This window comes from Oenanthe melanoleuca, chromosome 13, assembly GCF_029582105.1.
Source record: "Oenanthe melanoleuca isolate GR-GAL-2019-014 chromosome 13, OMel1.0, whole genome shotgun sequence".
Taxonomy (NCBI): domain Eukaryota; kingdom Metazoa; phylum Chordata; class Aves; order Passeriformes; family Muscicapidae; genus Oenanthe; species Oenanthe melanoleuca.
Genome location: NC_079347.1, coordinates 986,871 through 1,003,302, shown reverse-complemented (window position 1 = coordinate 1,003,302; position 16,432 = coordinate 986,871). Strand labels below are relative to the sequence as shown.

At 56.5% G+C, this 16,432-nt stretch overlaps 1 protein-coding gene across 1 annotated transcript in view; it reads right to left on the bottom strand.

Annotated features, from left to right (window-relative positions):
• Window positions 1–14,896, bottom strand: part of FGF18 (fibroblast growth factor 18) — a 67,787-nt gene extending 52,891 nt beyond the window's left edge. The window contains exons 1-2 of the mRNA XM_056502175.1: window positions 14,566–14,896; window positions 14,268–14,304 (exon numbers count right to left, since the gene is read on the bottom strand). Of these exons, the coding sequence (XP_056358150.1) occupies window positions 14,268–14,304; window positions 14,566–14,597 (69 nt within the window). The 5' untranslated portion in view covers window positions 14,598–14,896. The remainder of the gene's footprint in view (window positions 1–14,267; window positions 14,305–14,565) is intronic.
• Between the last annotated feature and the right edge of the window lie 1,536 nt (window positions 14,897–16,432).

The following is a 16,432-nucleotide window of genomic DNA, read 5'->3' as shown; positions in this document are numbered from 1 at the left end:
ACAGGATGAATCACAGACTGGCCTGGGTTGGAAAGGACTTTAAAGATCACCTGGTTCCAACCCCCTGCCATGGCAGGAACACCTTCCACTATCCCAGGCTGCTCCAATCCCGTGTCCAGCCGGGCCAGGGATCCAGGGGCAGCCACAGCTGCTCTGGGCACCCTGTTCCAGCCCTGCCCACCCTGCCAGGGAAGCACTTTCCTAATATCCCATCTAAACCAACTCTCTGGGCAGTGTGAAGCCATTCCCTTTTATCCTGGCACTACATCACCTTGTAGATTGTCTCTCCATCTTTTTTGTCAGCTCCCTCAGTGCTTCACCACTGCCTCCTCCTGCCCAAGGACTGATCAGTTCTGTTTGCACAAGCCACCCTCGATGCCAGCCCCAAAGGGCTCCACGAGCATTTTTGCTCCAAGGTATGAGCTCTGCTCCACACTATCCCATGGACCCCCCACAAAACCCATCAGCATTAAGAGCAAGAAATAAAACATATCCTGGCTGGGTTGTTCTGTACAGGCTCTTCCTCCAGCACAGCCAGGATCACCCATACCTGCCAGCAGTCATGGAACTTCTCCTTCCCAAAGCACTTTGAAATACATTCTCAAGCCCTATTATCTCTCCTGTTTATACCACGCTCCCTCTGTTATCGAGAAATCCCCAAATAATTTATAAGCCCGCAAGCTCCTGCACTAACAGGGCCATAAATCACATTTCTGAACCCCATCACCTGCTGTTCCCAGGGCTGGGGCTGGGCCAGAGCAGCTCCCAACCCTCCATACCCCGTGGGGAAGGCAGCTCTGTCCTGCACCAGCCAGGTTTGTTCCCTGAGCATCCAGAGATGATCCCAGCCCGTGTCCTGCCTCACTGTGCTCTCCCCACCCCAACACAAGCACACAAAAGAAGGTTTTCTTTGGAAAACCAAAGCAAGGGAGGAGGGTGTTCCTGGCTGTTTTCCTCAAGGAAGGAGGTTGTCCATGTAAAAACCCCAGAAGGGCAGTGCTTGTTGGGCTTTCCTGCGTGTCTCCGAGCTCCCCTCACCCTGCCAGCTCGCTGGTTTTCTTCTCCACGGGATTGCAAAACCCTGGATAACAAGGTTGGGGCATGGAAGTGCTGACACAACCCTCAGCTGCAGCATCCTGAATGTGATACAGAAGGAGGACGCTCCCTGTGTGGCCCAGCCCATATAAATAAAGCATTTCAGCAGCCAGCACCGACAGACCATAAACCTGCACAAGAATAAATACCAACAACAACCCCAAAAGATTAGAGGGCTTATGGGCTGGGATGATTTAGGGTTGGGGTGGAAGGGTCATTATTGCTGAATAGGTGGGGGTGAGTGGGCCACAGAAATCAATAAACCATTCTGCTCCCAGGGAAGGAAGGGCCACACTAATTGTGCAAACACATTTTCCACTCCAGCCCGAGCTCTGCGCCTCACCCAGCACGGGGGGATGCAGGGACCCACTCCCCCTGCTGAGGGACAGGGACCCCAGTCCCTGCCACGTCCCAGGAGCTGCACTCAGCTCACCTGAGCCCCTTGCTGGGCACAGCCTGCAGCTCCAAATGAATGCAGGTGCAGGCAACATTCAGCTCCATTAATTCCACTTTCTAGGGAATTAAAATACAGCTGGCACAGGTATCTCAGCTGCTTTCAGCATCAAGTCAGAGCTTTTCCAGTGCCCAGTTCTGGAACTGCACAATCACCCAGTGGGTCCTGCCAGCACCAGTCACCCTCAGGCACCAAAACAGCTCTGGGATCCATTTCACCCTAATCAAATAACCCCATTTGGTGAAGTTGTTCCAAAGAACCCCATCTGGGAGTTTCCACAGTGCCATCAGAGATGGAGGTGGCCACATAATGAGCCACAAGAGCTCTCTGACCCTCCAGTGAGGACAGACCCAGGGCTCTGCAGATGGATTTCCAGGCACAGAGTTCAAAGGCAGCGAGCAATTCCTCCTTTGGTCCTCCCCATCCCAAATTTTTCTCCTTTTGTTCCCTACTTTCTTTCTAGGAAACACAGTAGAGACAAAAAGACACTGGCTTTGGAGAGTGAAGCCTGTTTACAAAGAGAATAAATCTCTACCATACAAATACATGCTAAACCATACAAATGCACAGCAGTTTGTTCCCAGGGGTACCCAAAGCCCATTTCTGGGACACACCAGGGAGGGAAGCAGCAGCAGTGGCAATGCTGCTGCTCCCAGGAAGAAACCTGAGCTCACAAGCACATTCAGGTCCAAATGGTGGCAGGTTTAAAGCTGCTGCTGGTAAAGCTCAGGGACCTGCTCTGCTCCCCCTGCATGAGCCAGTCTCGTCCTCTCTGTCTTCCCAAAGCAATTGAAACCCTCTCTAGAACAGTTAATAAAATATCTGAAGTTTGCCCAGCTCATGTCAAGTTTGCGACTAATGGATTTCAACTTTACTTGGGATTTTAAGAGTTTTTAAAACAAGTAATTTCATCTTCCCTCCAGAAATAAATTCCTCAATAGCTTCACTGCAAAAATACTCCCAGGATTGGACAATTCTGCTGCTTATGTACTAAAGACAGCCCAGAAAAAAAATCAGATTACTACTGAGCCTTATCAAAAATGTGGCATAAACCATGTGTTGACTTTAATCCAAACCAAACTGTCAATCTGCCTTCAGGATCCCATATAATAAACACGAGCCTAGGGCCAGAAAAGAAAAGCAGGGTTTGTTTTCTAATAGAAGATTTGTTCTGATCTCTATTAGCCACGCTTCTGCCTGGAAATATTTACACTGCAAATGCTGGGCAAATAGGATTTCTTATCTTTCTGCTTTGTTGAGTTAGGGGAAAGTCTCATTTGGTATTAATTAATTTAGATTGTGAGTTTCCCATTTTCAGGGAACAATTCTCAACAGTTTTGAAAAAAAAAAAAAAATCTGTTTTTGAAATGTTTTAAATAAGGGAAAAAAAGTGTTGTTAAAATCATTGAGGTTTGTGCTGCTGCATCCCTGCACAGCTTGGGGGTACCAGGGAGAACCCCACACATTTTGCTCTGTCCATCACCAGTCCCCAGCAGTGGGAAAATGAGATTCAGGCCAGGCATGGGCAGATACACACACCAGACCTCATGGCCTGAAGCTGGGGAGCCCCAGGGAGCCCCAGGAGCCCTTTGAGCCAGCAGCATCCACACCCAGGTCCCTGCCTGGTCTGGGGACACCCCCAGGTGCCACCCCCGGGCCACCACCCAGCACAGGGCAGCTCTGCCAGCTCAGCCTTGTGACCCCAGGTCAGACTTTGCACAGATTTCCTTTGGAAGTGAAGCCCCACAGCTGAACCTAGTGGTGCTCAGTGTCTTGGCACACACAGTGATGGTGCACACCGGGGAAATCAGGCTCCCAGAAATGAAAGCTGAGCAAATAAATTCAATTTTCTTGTTTGCTACATTTAAACAGCAATTAAATTCCTATTACCTACTCTTTCAACATAAACAGCACAAAGCAAGCCCTCTGCCTGGCTGGCACACTGTTCCCATTTATTACAGGACGAGGGGGAAAGGGTTAGAAGTGAAAGAAGAGAGATTTAGAGTAGATGTTAGGAAGAAATTCTTTCCTCAGAGGTGGTCGGTCAGGCATGGGCACAGATTGCCCAGAGAATCCCAGGGCACCCCAGGGCTGTCCAAATCCTCCTGGAGCATCCTCAGGGATGCTCCATCCCTGACAGTGTCCCAGGCCAGCATGGACACTGGGGCTGGAGCAGCCTGGGACAGTGGGAGGTGTCCCTGCCATGGCAGGGGTGGCACTGAAGGGCTTTAAGGTCCCTCCCTGCCCAACCCAACCCAATCCAACCCAACCCAACGTGGTTCTGTGATGAGCAGGGCAGACTCTGTGCTCCCAGAGCTGCCCTCACTCCTCCCCTCCAGCCTGAGATGTTCCAGCTTTGGGAACCCCAAAGGAAAAAGTCCCAGAGTCCCTCCCGTGCCCAGCCCAGGGCCAGGCTGGCACAGCCCAGCTCCCAGCACAGAGTTCCTGCTTTGATTGTTTGATTCCAGGGAAGTGTGCAGCACTCTGGGACCAAGGTGCCCTGTGCCTGTCCCTGTGCTCTGTGCCTGTCCCTGTGCCTAGAGCTAGAGCTGGCCCTGTCCCTGTGCCCTGTCCCTGTCCTCGTGCCCCATGCTCTGTCCCTGTGCCCAGAGCTAGAGCTGGCCCTATGCGTTGTCCCCGTGCCCCAGGCCCTGTGCCCATGCCCTGTCCCTGTACCCTGTCCCCATGTCCCATCTCCATGCCCTGTCCCTGTCCACATGCCCTGCTCCTGTCCCCATGCCCTGTCCCCATGTACCCTGTCCCCATGCCCTGTCCCCATCCCCGTGCCCTGTCCCCGTGCCCTGTCCCCATCCCCGTGCCCTGTCCCCATGCCCTGTCCCCATGCCCTGTCCCCGTGCCCTGTCCCCATGCCCTGTCCCCATCCCCATGCCCTGTCCCTGTCCCCATCCCCGTGCCCTGTCCCTGTCCCCATGCCCTGTCCCTCTCCCTGTCCCCATGCCCTGTCCCTGTCCCCATCCCCTGTTCCCTGTCCTGTCCCTGTCCCTGTCCCTGTCCCTGTCCCCATGTCCTGTCCCCATGCCCTGTCCCTGCACAGAGCTGCTGCTCTCCCATCGATTGTGGGGCTGCTGCTCTCGGATCTCAGCTGGCCAGGGCTCGCCCCAATCACAGCAAGGTCGCGACCAGGGGGTCAGGAACCTGCAGGACATCCATCATCATTAATTGTACAGCTAATCAATGGTGCCCTGCCTGTGCAGCCTCCAGTGCAGCCTCACAGGGGGAACTGAGGATCCTGTGGGATCAGAACCTTCCGGCCCGGAGAGTGAGGGGGTCAAAGCAGCTTCATGTGAGAGCTGGGGAGCATGGCTGCACATGGAGCACACACTCCACTCACTCTTTGTTCCCACATTCCTACAGCCCCGTTGAATTCCACCTGTGGTTTGAATTCAGCTTGGGGAAGCAAACACGATTATCTGGTCAGGATTGTGCCCGGCACTCCAAGGGAGGAGCAATGCAGCCACATTAGGAGATCACCCAGGGGGGCAGCAGGGAGTGACCCCAGCCCCTGTGGTCACAGCACTGCCAGCTCTCCACACCTCCCCTCTCCTCACATGAATAGAAAGCATCAGAGAAGCAGCAAAGTGCCCTTCTCTCAAAAATGTCCTTCATGCCACTTCCTAATTGATATTCCCAGAGCTTCCCATGCCCACGGACACCCAGCACACACAGAGCCCTTGACTGGGCTCACCACTGCTCCCTGCATTTCTCTGTTAATTCTGGATTTCTGTGCAAGAGCAGCACAAGGTATTCCAAACAATACAAAAGCTTTTTAACAAGCTGTCCTTCAAAATTATGCCAAAGATAGTATTCTAGTAGAAAAAAAGGGATTTGAAATACAGAGCAGGAAAAAAAAAAAAAGAACTGGGAGGACTAAGGAGTGCTGGGAATACCCTGAAGGAATAGCAATCCATTATTAATTGCTGCATCCTGACATTTGTACCCACACAATATGCACTTATCTAGGACCTTCACCAAGGTTTAGCATCCATCCATTTGGATTTTAAAAGATGAGCAGAGGAATCACAGGGTACAGTGGCCCCTTGCCACCCTGCTTCCCCTCAGTGCCAGCACCCCCAGCCTGCCCCCACTTCCATCTCCACGAGGTGAGCCCAGGCTGGGCTCTGCCCCATCTCCTGTCATCATCACCAGCCACACAGCAGTGAACAGTGCTGGGCCATTCCCCACTTCTTACCACACAATCATTTAGGGCTCTAGGATCACAAGTCCACCTGTTCACCCAGCCCTGCCAGGCCCAGGGCTAAACCATGTGTCTGACTGCCACATCCACACATCTACAGAACACCTGTGGGGGTGGGGACCCCACTCCTCCAACAACACCACTTGCTTGACAAGTGCTTGATGCTTTTCGTTGCTTGACAACACTTCTGTTGAAGAAATTTTTCCTAATATCCCATCTAAACCTTCCCTGGCACAACTTTTACCCCAATGCCACAGATTCAGAGGTTCCCCTCTCCTCCCACAATGTTGACCTCCAGCAGCACCAGCCCAGCTCCAGCAGCACCAGTACCAGCAGCACCAGCCCAGCCCCAGCCCAGCTCCAACAGCCCCAGCCCATCTCCAACAGCCCCAGCCCATCTCCAACAGCCCCAGCCCAGCTCCAGCAGCCCCAGCCCATCTCCAACAGCCCCAGCCCAGCTCCAACAGCCCCAGCCCATCTCCAGCAGCCCCAGCCCAGCTCCAGCAGCCCCAGCCCAGCTCCAGCAGCCCCAGCCCATCTCCAACAGCCCCAGCCCAGCTCCAACAGCCCCAGCCCATCTCCAACAGCCCCAGCCCAGCTCCAACAGCCCCAGCCCAGCTCCAACAGCCCCAGCCCAGCTCCAACAGCACCAGCCCATCTCCAACAGCCCCAGCCCATCTCCAGCAGCCCCAGCCCAGCTCCAACAGCCCCAGCCCAGCTCCAGCAGCCCCAGCCCAGCTCCAACAGCACCAGCCCAGCTCCAGCAGCACCAGCCCAGCTCCAGCAGCACCAGCCCAGCTCCAACAGCACCAGCCCAGCCCCAGCCCAGCTCCAACAGCACCAGCCCATCTCCAACAGCCCCAGCCCATCTCCAATAGCCCCAGCCCAGCTCCAACAGCCCCAGCCCAGCTCCAGCAGCCCCAGCCCAGCCCCAGCAGCACCAGCCCAGCTCCAGCAGCACCAGCCCAGCACCAGCCCAAACCCAGCAGCACCAGCCCAGCCCCAGCAGCACCAGCCCAGCCCCAGCCCAGCTCCAGCCCAGCTCCAGCAGCACCAGCCCAGCTTCAGCAGCACCAGCCCAGCCCCAGCAGCACCAGCCCAGCCCCAGCAGCACCAGCCCAGCCCCAGCTCAGCACCAACAGCACCAGCCCAGCCCCAGCAGCTCCAGCCCAGCTCCAGTCCAGCCCCAGCCCAGCCCCAGCAGCACCAGCCCAGCTTCAGCAGCACCAGCCCAGCTCCAGCAGCACCAGCCCAGCTCCAGCAGCCCCAGCCCAGCTCCAGCAGCACCAGCCCAGCTCCAGCCCAGCTTGAGCCACATGCAGGAGGTCAGAGCTGAGCTGCACCTTGAGCTCCAGAGGATTAGAGGTTCTGGCTCTCCTGGCTGGGGCAGAACCAAGGCAGTAACTCCATGAAAAGGCAGACACGGTGAGCAGGGTGAGAGCAGGGTGAGAGCAGCCTGGCAAAGGGAGGATGTGCTGTCCCTGTGTGGACAGCACTGCCCTGTGGCTCAGCCTGGAATGCAGCTGCTGCTGTGGGCACAGCAGGCAGGGGCTGGGGAAGCACTGCCAGGGAACCAGCCCCACATGGAAGCACCAGGGCACAGACCCACAGCCCCTGGAGGGGAAGATTGGCACTCGGCTCCCACCCACCGCAGCCCCTGGGGCTGAGAGGAGGTAGCACAAAGGGAAACACACAGACCATGACAGGCTAAGCCTCCTCCTTCCTCTCTGTTCCCCTTTCTTTCTCTTCATGCTATGGCGAGGCTGCTGAATGGCAATAGGGAATACTTTGGCAGAGCCAGACAGTCTTTTATATTTTGGGGGTTTTTTTTCTTACTTTCCTTCCAGCTGCTTTGCTGGATGCCTAATCCTCCATGGACATCTGGAGAGGTACCAGGACACAGAGGTGACATGCCAGGTAGGCAGCACACTGCACAGCTCCTGCTGTTATGGCACAGCGTGTGATCAGAACACAAAAACCCAGAGCAGAAAAGAAAATCAATCGTGTCTGGACCACAAACAGCCAGGTGGAAGCCCCCTGGTCTTACCATCAGAGCACAGGAAGGCTGTGCCCTGCACAGAGCATCTCCCATCTGGGCCCAGGGCTCCCAACTCCCCCAGCATGACCCCCCCCAGGGGCAGAGCAGCTCACAGAGCCTGGGCAGGGACCCTGGCAGGGTACCCCCATCCCTGTCCAGGCACCAACAGCAGCCATTCCTCTTTCCCTTTTTAAATCACTTTCCATGAACACATTTTTCACCTGCACTTAGCATAATAAAGTATCCAAATCTGTGGGAAAACAAAGCAAAAGCAGCTCTGCAAGGGAGAAGAGAATAGAGCAAAACAGGGGAAAGGAAGAATATATAAAAATACTCCAAGGATCTGGGAAGTAGCTTTATAGATCCAAAATAACGATTTTCAGTCCCAGGGGAGTTTCTCTCCCGAGCTCAGCCTCCCACAGCACAGGGAGATACCCACTGGCCTGGCTGAGCAGCTCACTGCTATCAGCTTACAGCAAAATCAAATATTCAGTGTGGCTGCCCGAGCCCCCAGTGCTGCTTATCCTCCCTGAGCCTCCTGCAAGCCCCAGCAGCCAGTGCCAGCAGCAGCTCATCCCTCCTGCCAGCCACACACACAGCCCAGGCAGTGCCACCCTCGGCCAATCTGCTCTTTTCTCTCCCACCTGGGTATGCCACAGCCAAGCTGCTCTGTGAGCAAAAGCTAACCCTGAGTTTGAGCAGGAATTCCTCCTGTGAATCCCACTGCACTCCAAACCCAGCACTGCTGCAAACCCAGCACTGCTGCAAGCCCAGCACCTCTCAGAGCCCCACACTGCTCTGAACCCAGCACTGCTGCAAGCCCAGCACCTCTCAGAGCCCCACACTGCTCTGAACCCAGCACTGCTGCAAGCCCAGCACCTCTCAGAGCCCTGCACTGCTCTGAACCCAGCACTGCTGCAAGCCCAGCACCTCTCAGAGCCCCACACTGCTCTGAACCCAGCACTGCTGCAAGCCCAGCACCTCTCAGAGCCCTGCACTGCTCTGAACCCAGCACTGCTGCAAGCCCAGCACCTCTCAGAGCCCCACACTGCTCTGATCCCAGCACTGCTGCAAATCCAGCACCTCTCAGAGCCCCACACTGCTCTGATCCCAGCACTGCTGCAAATCCAGCACCTCTCAGAGCCCCACACTGCTCTGAACCCAGCACTGCTGCAAGCCCAGCACCTCTCAGAGCCCCACACTGCTCTGAACCCAGCACCCCTTGCCTCCATCCAGCCTTGTACTCGTCAGGTGCAATAAGGAAAACAAAACTGAAATGCAATACAACCACCACGCCGCCTCCAAGTAAAATCTGAACCTCGCTGTGTCTTTCTACATCCACATCTCACACACCTCTGGAGCTTCGGAACAGCAAACTGCACTCACACAGGGGTGCAGAGCCCCCCAGCAGCTCTGCTCTGCTGCCCCTTGCCACAGCACACCCTGAAAGCCAAGCCCCCAAACGCTGACACAGCTCACCTTTGTGGCAGCCTTGCTGGGCTGAGAATCTGGGAACAGCTTTGCAAATCTTCCTGCTAAATGTCTTTGAGGGCTCTCTGTGGCAGAGGGGCTGCCCCAGGCTCTGGAGGCTGGGGACGTTCAGGGAGAGGCAAAGGCAGGGTGTGCCCAGGGCAGGCAGCCCAGAGCTGCTGTGGGCACAGCTGCACATCCCATCTGTGCAGGAGCAGCACCCACTCACACCCACCCGAGCTGACTGAGCCTCTCCCACAAGAGACACCACAGCACACACCAGCCCAACAGCAGCTCCCTGCTCCAGCCCAGGCAGCTCCTCCAGCGTGTCTCCTGCTCCTCCACCAGCACCAGCTCTCCAAAGTGCAGGAGGCAGAAGCAGGATACACAGGGCAGCTTCAGGACACACCACTTCACAGTCTGGTGCAATGAGTCAGCAGCAGGGAATAAAAATGCCTCGTGGCAAGCCCATGGTTGTTTCCTGGAGAGCAAGGGCATTTGAAACTGGAACAACAATCCCATGTGCTACGGACCCTGCCCCTGCAGGATGAAGGCCAGCAGAGCCACAGCATCAGGAGCTGCATCCTCCACCAGGAGTCCAGCAGAGCACGGAGCCAGAGCCAGGGACCATCCCATCACCTCCAGCCATGCACTTCCACACTGCTGAGCTCCTCTGCTCGTCACTCCAGCCTTGCTCACGCAGTTCCTCTGCTCTTCTAAGGCAGGTGCAATCCAAAAGACCAACAGAGAGCTGCCCAGCCTTCCACAGACCACCTTTGCCATGTTCTGCCGTCCTCAGCATAACTCCTCCACCCTGCTGGAGCAGGAGGCACGTGCTGGCCGAGGGATGCTGTGCCCAGGACGTGCTGTTCCCAATCCAGGCTGAGAGAGAGGGCAGGCATGGGAGGGATCACCCAGCCTGGGGCTCTGGCCCCACCGAGTCTTGGCACGCAGGGCTTGACCACGAGGAGGGAGCACCCCACGGAGGCAGCACTGCCCCATCCCCAGTGCCTCAGGAGCAGAGGGGGGTGCCTAGAGCTCCATCCCTGGCAGCACACACAGCCTCAGGACAGGCATTGTGCCACCCAAGGAGGACAAAGCAGGTGGAGCTGCAGGGAGCAGACACAGGAGAATAACCTTGTTGGTGATGTGCAGTCCAGCACCCTGCCCTGGTGCTGTCCCAGGAGGGCAGGGCAGGGCAGGGCAGGGCAGGGCAGGGCAGGGAGCTGGGGCTCTCCGACTGCTGCACACCCATAGAAAGATTGGCCAGGCAGGGCGGGCTGTGACCAGGACCTCCTCTGGCTTCTCCACAGTGAATCCCCAGAGCCGTTTGGTGGCACTCACCCCTGTCCTGCCCGTCCCAGGGAGGAGCAGCAGGCAGGCAGAGGGGAGGGAGCTGCTCAGCAGGCTCACGCCTCTGACATGTGCTGCGTGTGGCTTCGCCAGACCGCAGGATCTGGCTCACTGAACGTGTGGAAGCAACACTTCTCCGTGTCTCACTTTACAAAGCCCCAAACAATAACTGTCTGTCGCTGCACAGGAGCTTAGGAGAAACATCAGTTGCTGTTGGCATGGTGCACAGCAGCCTTCCTCTTACACAACACCAGCAGATGTGAAAATAGCCCAGTGCTGCCTTGTGCGTTCCTCTGACCTCCTGTTTGCTTCTGGATCAGATTCCAAAGCTGGATCTTAACCTACAAGAGCCATAAAAGCAAAGGATTTGGCCCTATCAGGGACCTCTTCATAATGTAAGACAGATGCACTCGGTGCAGGAGAACACCCGAGGTTCATCAGCAGGGAGGAGGCTGAGGCAGGACCACCCTGTGCTCTGCAGCACAGGCAGGACATGGCCCCGTGCTCTGCCTGCCCATGCACCCCAGGTGCCTCAGGGACACAAGAGCTGGAAGCTCCTGCAAACCAGGACAGAGCTCAGAACCCCAGATCCTACTGCTCAGCCACACTGAAGCTCCTCCAGCCCCCACCTGCCCTGGCAAAGGGTGCTCTCTGTGGTCCTCTGTCCCCAGACTTGTTATCCTCAGGGTTATGATGCTGCCAGAGCCAGCACAGCGTGGGGCACTCCCCTCCAACCCTGCAAGGTGCTTCTGGGGTTTCTCACCTGCCTGAAGAACAGACTGACTCCAAAGCCAAACCCAAAACCACTCCAGGACATACAGAATGAAAAAGTACATGGAAGAGAAATTGCTCCTGGAAGTGTGAAAAGGCAGGAGAATAAACTGAAGAATGCTAAAGACATGTGATAGAGGGAGAGTTCAGTAGCCATCAGCAAAAGGGCATCCCTAAGAACAACCTGCATCAATAAATTAATGTCTCCAGGGTCTGCGAGGGTATCCAGTGTCCCTGCTTGGGAACTGCAGCAACCCCAGGCAGCAGAGCGACTTCCTGAGAGGGAGGAGAAGAAAACAAGACAGGGGCATTGGGGAGGGGACTGGTGAATGACCTGTGAGGTCCAGGGCCACTCCCAGGGCCGTGCTGCATCCACACCCCAGCAGTGCTCCCCTCTGCCCCACCACGTGTTTGTCCCTGTGCTCCTGGGTGGAAATGTCACATCATGGCAAAGCCCTGGAGGAGTCTGACTCATCCAGGGGTCCAAATCCTGCTCCTGGAAACTCCTGACCCTCCAACCTCCCACTGTGGCCAGGGCTGGGGACACCTCCCAGTACTGCCACAATCTGCCCCCAGGAGATGCTACACCTGCCCCATCACCCACTGGTGCCTGCAGGGTGGCCTTGGGGTCTGTGGGAAAGCTTTTGGCCAGAGCTGAGCCCCCAGCACAGACCTGCAGCAGCTCACACATCAGTGCACCCCAGCCCTCCTGCTCAAGGAGCCACCAGAACACACAGAGCAAACCCAAACCGTGGGGGTTTGTCCCAGAATCTCTCCAGCCCCACACACGCTGGAGGGATTTCTACCTCTGCACACAGGCACAGGCACCAGGCAGCAGCAGAGCAGAGCAACTCTAAGACCAGCACACAGGACAAGCTGCAGATCATGGCTTGAACGCAGGGCAAAAGGCAGCCTTAGAATATAATCCACTTCAGGAGCTCTTAAATCTCCCCAGTACAACACAGAGCCCTTTAAGCAAAACTAAACAACTTCCTTTAGACTAAATAAATATTAAACCTAAGTGATGCATTAATTTACTCCAGTTCACCAAAGGCTAACTCCTACCCAAACTGATCATTATTAAAGAAATCCTATAATCCCTCGCTCCCATTCAGGCTCAAAACATGTAATCCCGTGAATAAATCCAGAAAGAAAGTGTAACAAAATGGGCAATAAAAACTTACAGCATTCACATCTTTTCATCTACCATTAATACTGTAAACACTCACTCGAAGGCCCTGGAGTATGACTAATCTGATGTTTTGGCTCCCCACAGCAATCGCCGGAGGAGCTCCGCGCTGCGAGTGACACCCGGCGAGCTCCGCCGCCCCTCCGGCCGCAGCCGGGACACCTCGGCCGGGCCATCCCACCTCACAGCCCCCAGAACGCTGCACCAGCAGCACGGAAAGGAGCAAGTATGGTTCTAATAGCACCAGAGCACAGAGCTTTCTTCTTTTTTTCCTTTTTTTTTTTTTTTTATTATTTTATTGCTTTGGAAGCCTGCAAGCTCCAACTGTATAAATGCCAATAACTTTGTTTTAAGGCTGCTGAAGTAAGAGATCAGATTTTAGCAAGTGCTTTCCAGGCAGTCAGCCAAACTTTTTCTGATTCACTAAAAGCACCGAAGGGAGGGGGAGAGGAAGGGGGCTGGAGGGCTGATTAACTTCAGTTACCGCACAAGCGCAAAAAACCCTCTCCCCGCTGCAAAGGGCTCCGGCGCTGCGAGCCCTGCGCCGCCGGCGATCGCCGGGCTGAGAAACCCCGCAGCCCAGAAACAAACACCTTCCAGCCGCAGGGTCACTTCCAGCTGTGAATCCTCTGCTGCTGGGGACGCTGCTCCACCTGGGGAGGCTCTGCTGGTGTTGGGTTTGAGCTGCAGCTTTTGGAGGGGATGAGGAAAAAAATGGGACGGGGGATTTTTTGGATGGGTGGGAGAGCAGGGGATGAGGCTGGTCCGGGTTTTAGTTTGGCCAGAGGGATGGAGCCCCCTCCAAGGCTGTGCTCATCCAGGACCATCCCCTGCTGCCCTTGGGGATCTGCAGAGGGTGAGGAGCAGGTGCAGTCCCGGCCAAGAGTGGCACAAGTGTCCCCAGCCCGGCCGGAGGGTGGCTGCAGCCACCGGAGCAGTGGCACCTGCTCTGCCCGGCCCCACAGGTGGGGCTGCTCCAGGATGCCCAGCGAAAATCCCCGTGGCAGGGGGCAGCTGCCATCCCCATCCCGCGGGCACCGCGGCTGCAGAGCTCCGCTCAGGGTGTTCCTCCCGCGGCCTCATTCCTGCCGAGGCAGGATCAAAGGCTGGGGCTGACTTGGACGCCGTTCTACTGAATAATGGGGAGGGAGCACGCAGCCTCCTTCTCTTGGCTAGCAAAACTTGTGTTTTTCAAAGCATCAGTTTTTGGGAGTGAGTTCCCGAAGAGGGGAAGAGAGGAAAAAAACCACAAAAAAACAACCAAAAAATAAACGAGGTGGGGGGGGGAGAGAAAGGGAAAAAAGGGCGAGCAGGAGAGCTCCTGCTCTTCCAAGGCAAGTGCATCAATCAACGCTGTGCGAGGAGAGTCCAGCACTCCCTCTCACATCATTAGCCAGGCTAATGCACTCCAGAGGATCCCTCTACCGGCACCGGCTGCACCCCTGCCCGCGCCGGGGCCGAGCACAGCCGGGCACGGAACGCGAGCTGAGCGCAGGGCAAGCCCCGGTGCGGGACAAGTGACACCCCAGCATCTGCTGCGGCGCTCGGTGTAATACAGCCACAAAAACTAGAGGGAAACAAGTGAAAGCCCCAGCCAAACCTGCCTGGCACTCGAGGTCAGCACGCCGCCTTTGTTTCTATTCTACAACCAAAAGCAAGAGAGGACAGAAAGGACACGTACCTGTACCTGAAAGCACAGCAGCAGGAAATGTAAACATCTGGAGAGGAGAAAAAAAAAAGCAACAAAAGATCAAATAATGTGGTAGAATGATTAAAGTTGATATTTTTTTTTTTTTTTTTGCTTTGTTTTTGTTTGCAATTTTTTAAAGGGTTCAGAGCGATGCTCTGCTTATAAAAAGGCTCAGGTCCCCATTACCACTTGGCTGCAAGGAAAATGCAACCGGAGCCTCCGGAATGAAAGTTGAAAAAAAAAATTAAAAAATTTAAAAAAAAAATTAGAAATATGCCATAATCCTTACAGGCAAGTGCAGGCTGAGAGCAGTGAATACATCGCTAGGCGAGGAGGGGGGTGGCCGCGGCTGGTGGCTAGCGGAGCGCAGTCCCCCGCCGCCGCGCTGACATGGGAGCGATCCGGCCGGCGAGCTCCGCGCCGCTGCGCTGCGATCCGCGCTGCTCCGCGCTCCGCGCCGCCGGGAACTTGTGGTACCGCCCGCTCTGCCTGCGCCGAGTGACTCGTCAGGCATCAGCTCTCCTCTCCCCGTCTCTCCTCCTCCTCTCCCTCTCTCCGCCTTTGGGGGGATGAAGGTGCTTATTGTCAGTAACTTCCGATCATCAGCCAGTGCCCCCCCGCGTCCCCCCGGGCCGGGCCAGCCCCGCCGGGCGGATGGAGCCTCCGGGCCCCGCTCCGGGCTGCGCTCCGGGCGGGCGGCATCGCGGCAGCGGGCACGGAGCGGGGCGGGACCGCCCGGGCGGACCCGGGGCTGGCACCGCCCGCGCCGAGCGGGCACCGCCCGGCCGGGAAAGCGATTTTTACAGAATCGCTGCGGGCGGGGGTCGGGCTGCCCCCAGCCCTGCCCGGCCCGAAGAGCGGGCGGCGCTGGCCCGGGAGCGGAGGAGTCGGAACGCCGGCACAGCGGCCGTGGGGGAACCCCGGTACCACGGACACGGGTGTGACCCCGGTATCACGGACACGAGGGGAACCCCCAGTACCACCGACACGAGGGGAATCCCCAGTACCACGGAGACGTGGGGAGCCCCGCTATCATTGACACGTGTGGAACCCCCCGTTACCACGGACACGGGTGTGACCCCGCTACCACCGACACAAGGGTCACCCCTGGTAACACGCACACGGGTGGAAGTCGCGGTACCACGGACACAGGTGGAGCCCCCACTGACACGGGTGTGACCCCGCTACCATTGACACGTGTGGAACGCCGGTACCACGGACACGGGTGTGACCCCGGTACACTGACACGGGTGGAGCCGGCGGCGTCCCGAGCCCGGCTGCCCCGGACGGCCCCGGAGCGCCCCTCGCGGGCCGCGGCCGCCGCTCCGTGCCCGCCCCGCTCCCCGCTCCCCGCTCCCGCCGCTCCGCACGGCTCGCCTGCCCTCCAGCGGCCGCAGCGCCGCCGAGAGCCCAGGGGCTTCCTCCGCCTCAGCTCTGGGGGGCCTTTTGGTCTGTTTGGGGGCTTGCTTTAAGTTAAGAAAAAAAATTTCACACGCTGATTGCGTGCGGTGACTCTTTCCTCTTGTCTGAAAGCTCGTTTGTAGCAGACGAGATGCCAGGAGCCCTTAACCTCCACGCATAGCCCAACTCTCCAAAGAGCACCCAACGTCACTTAACACCTTATTAAGTGAGAACATAACCATCGCTGGGAACTCGGAGCTTTCCAAAGTCTCTGCTCCAATAACAGCGGCATCAGTGCAGCGTGTCGGGCCCAGCTGCTCCCACCTCTGCAGGGACCGAGTGCTTGCAGCACTCAGCCACAAATCAAGCAGCATCTTTACTCCCTGGAGTTCACCACTGGGGAGCCTTCAGGTGTCAAGTCACAGGGTTTTTTGGCCCATGGTTTCAGGCCCAAGAGGCACAGAAAACATTAAGTTTTAAAACAGTGATCAAAGCAAGTCCTTATAAAACCTCCAGCACTAACATATGTCTGTGATGTATCTAACAGACTTCACACTTCTGGCCTTATGGATCTGCAAGTTTATTAAAAAAAAACAGAAACCCAAACTGCTGTCAACTGCTGAAGCCACCAGCATCAGAGGCCCCATGCATCCCTGTCCCAGCAGTCTCACAGCACTTTGCCACAGCTGAAAGCCCCTTTCACACATGGCCAAGAAGATCAGAGCCACCATCCTGAGCCCTACAAGCTGACCTCA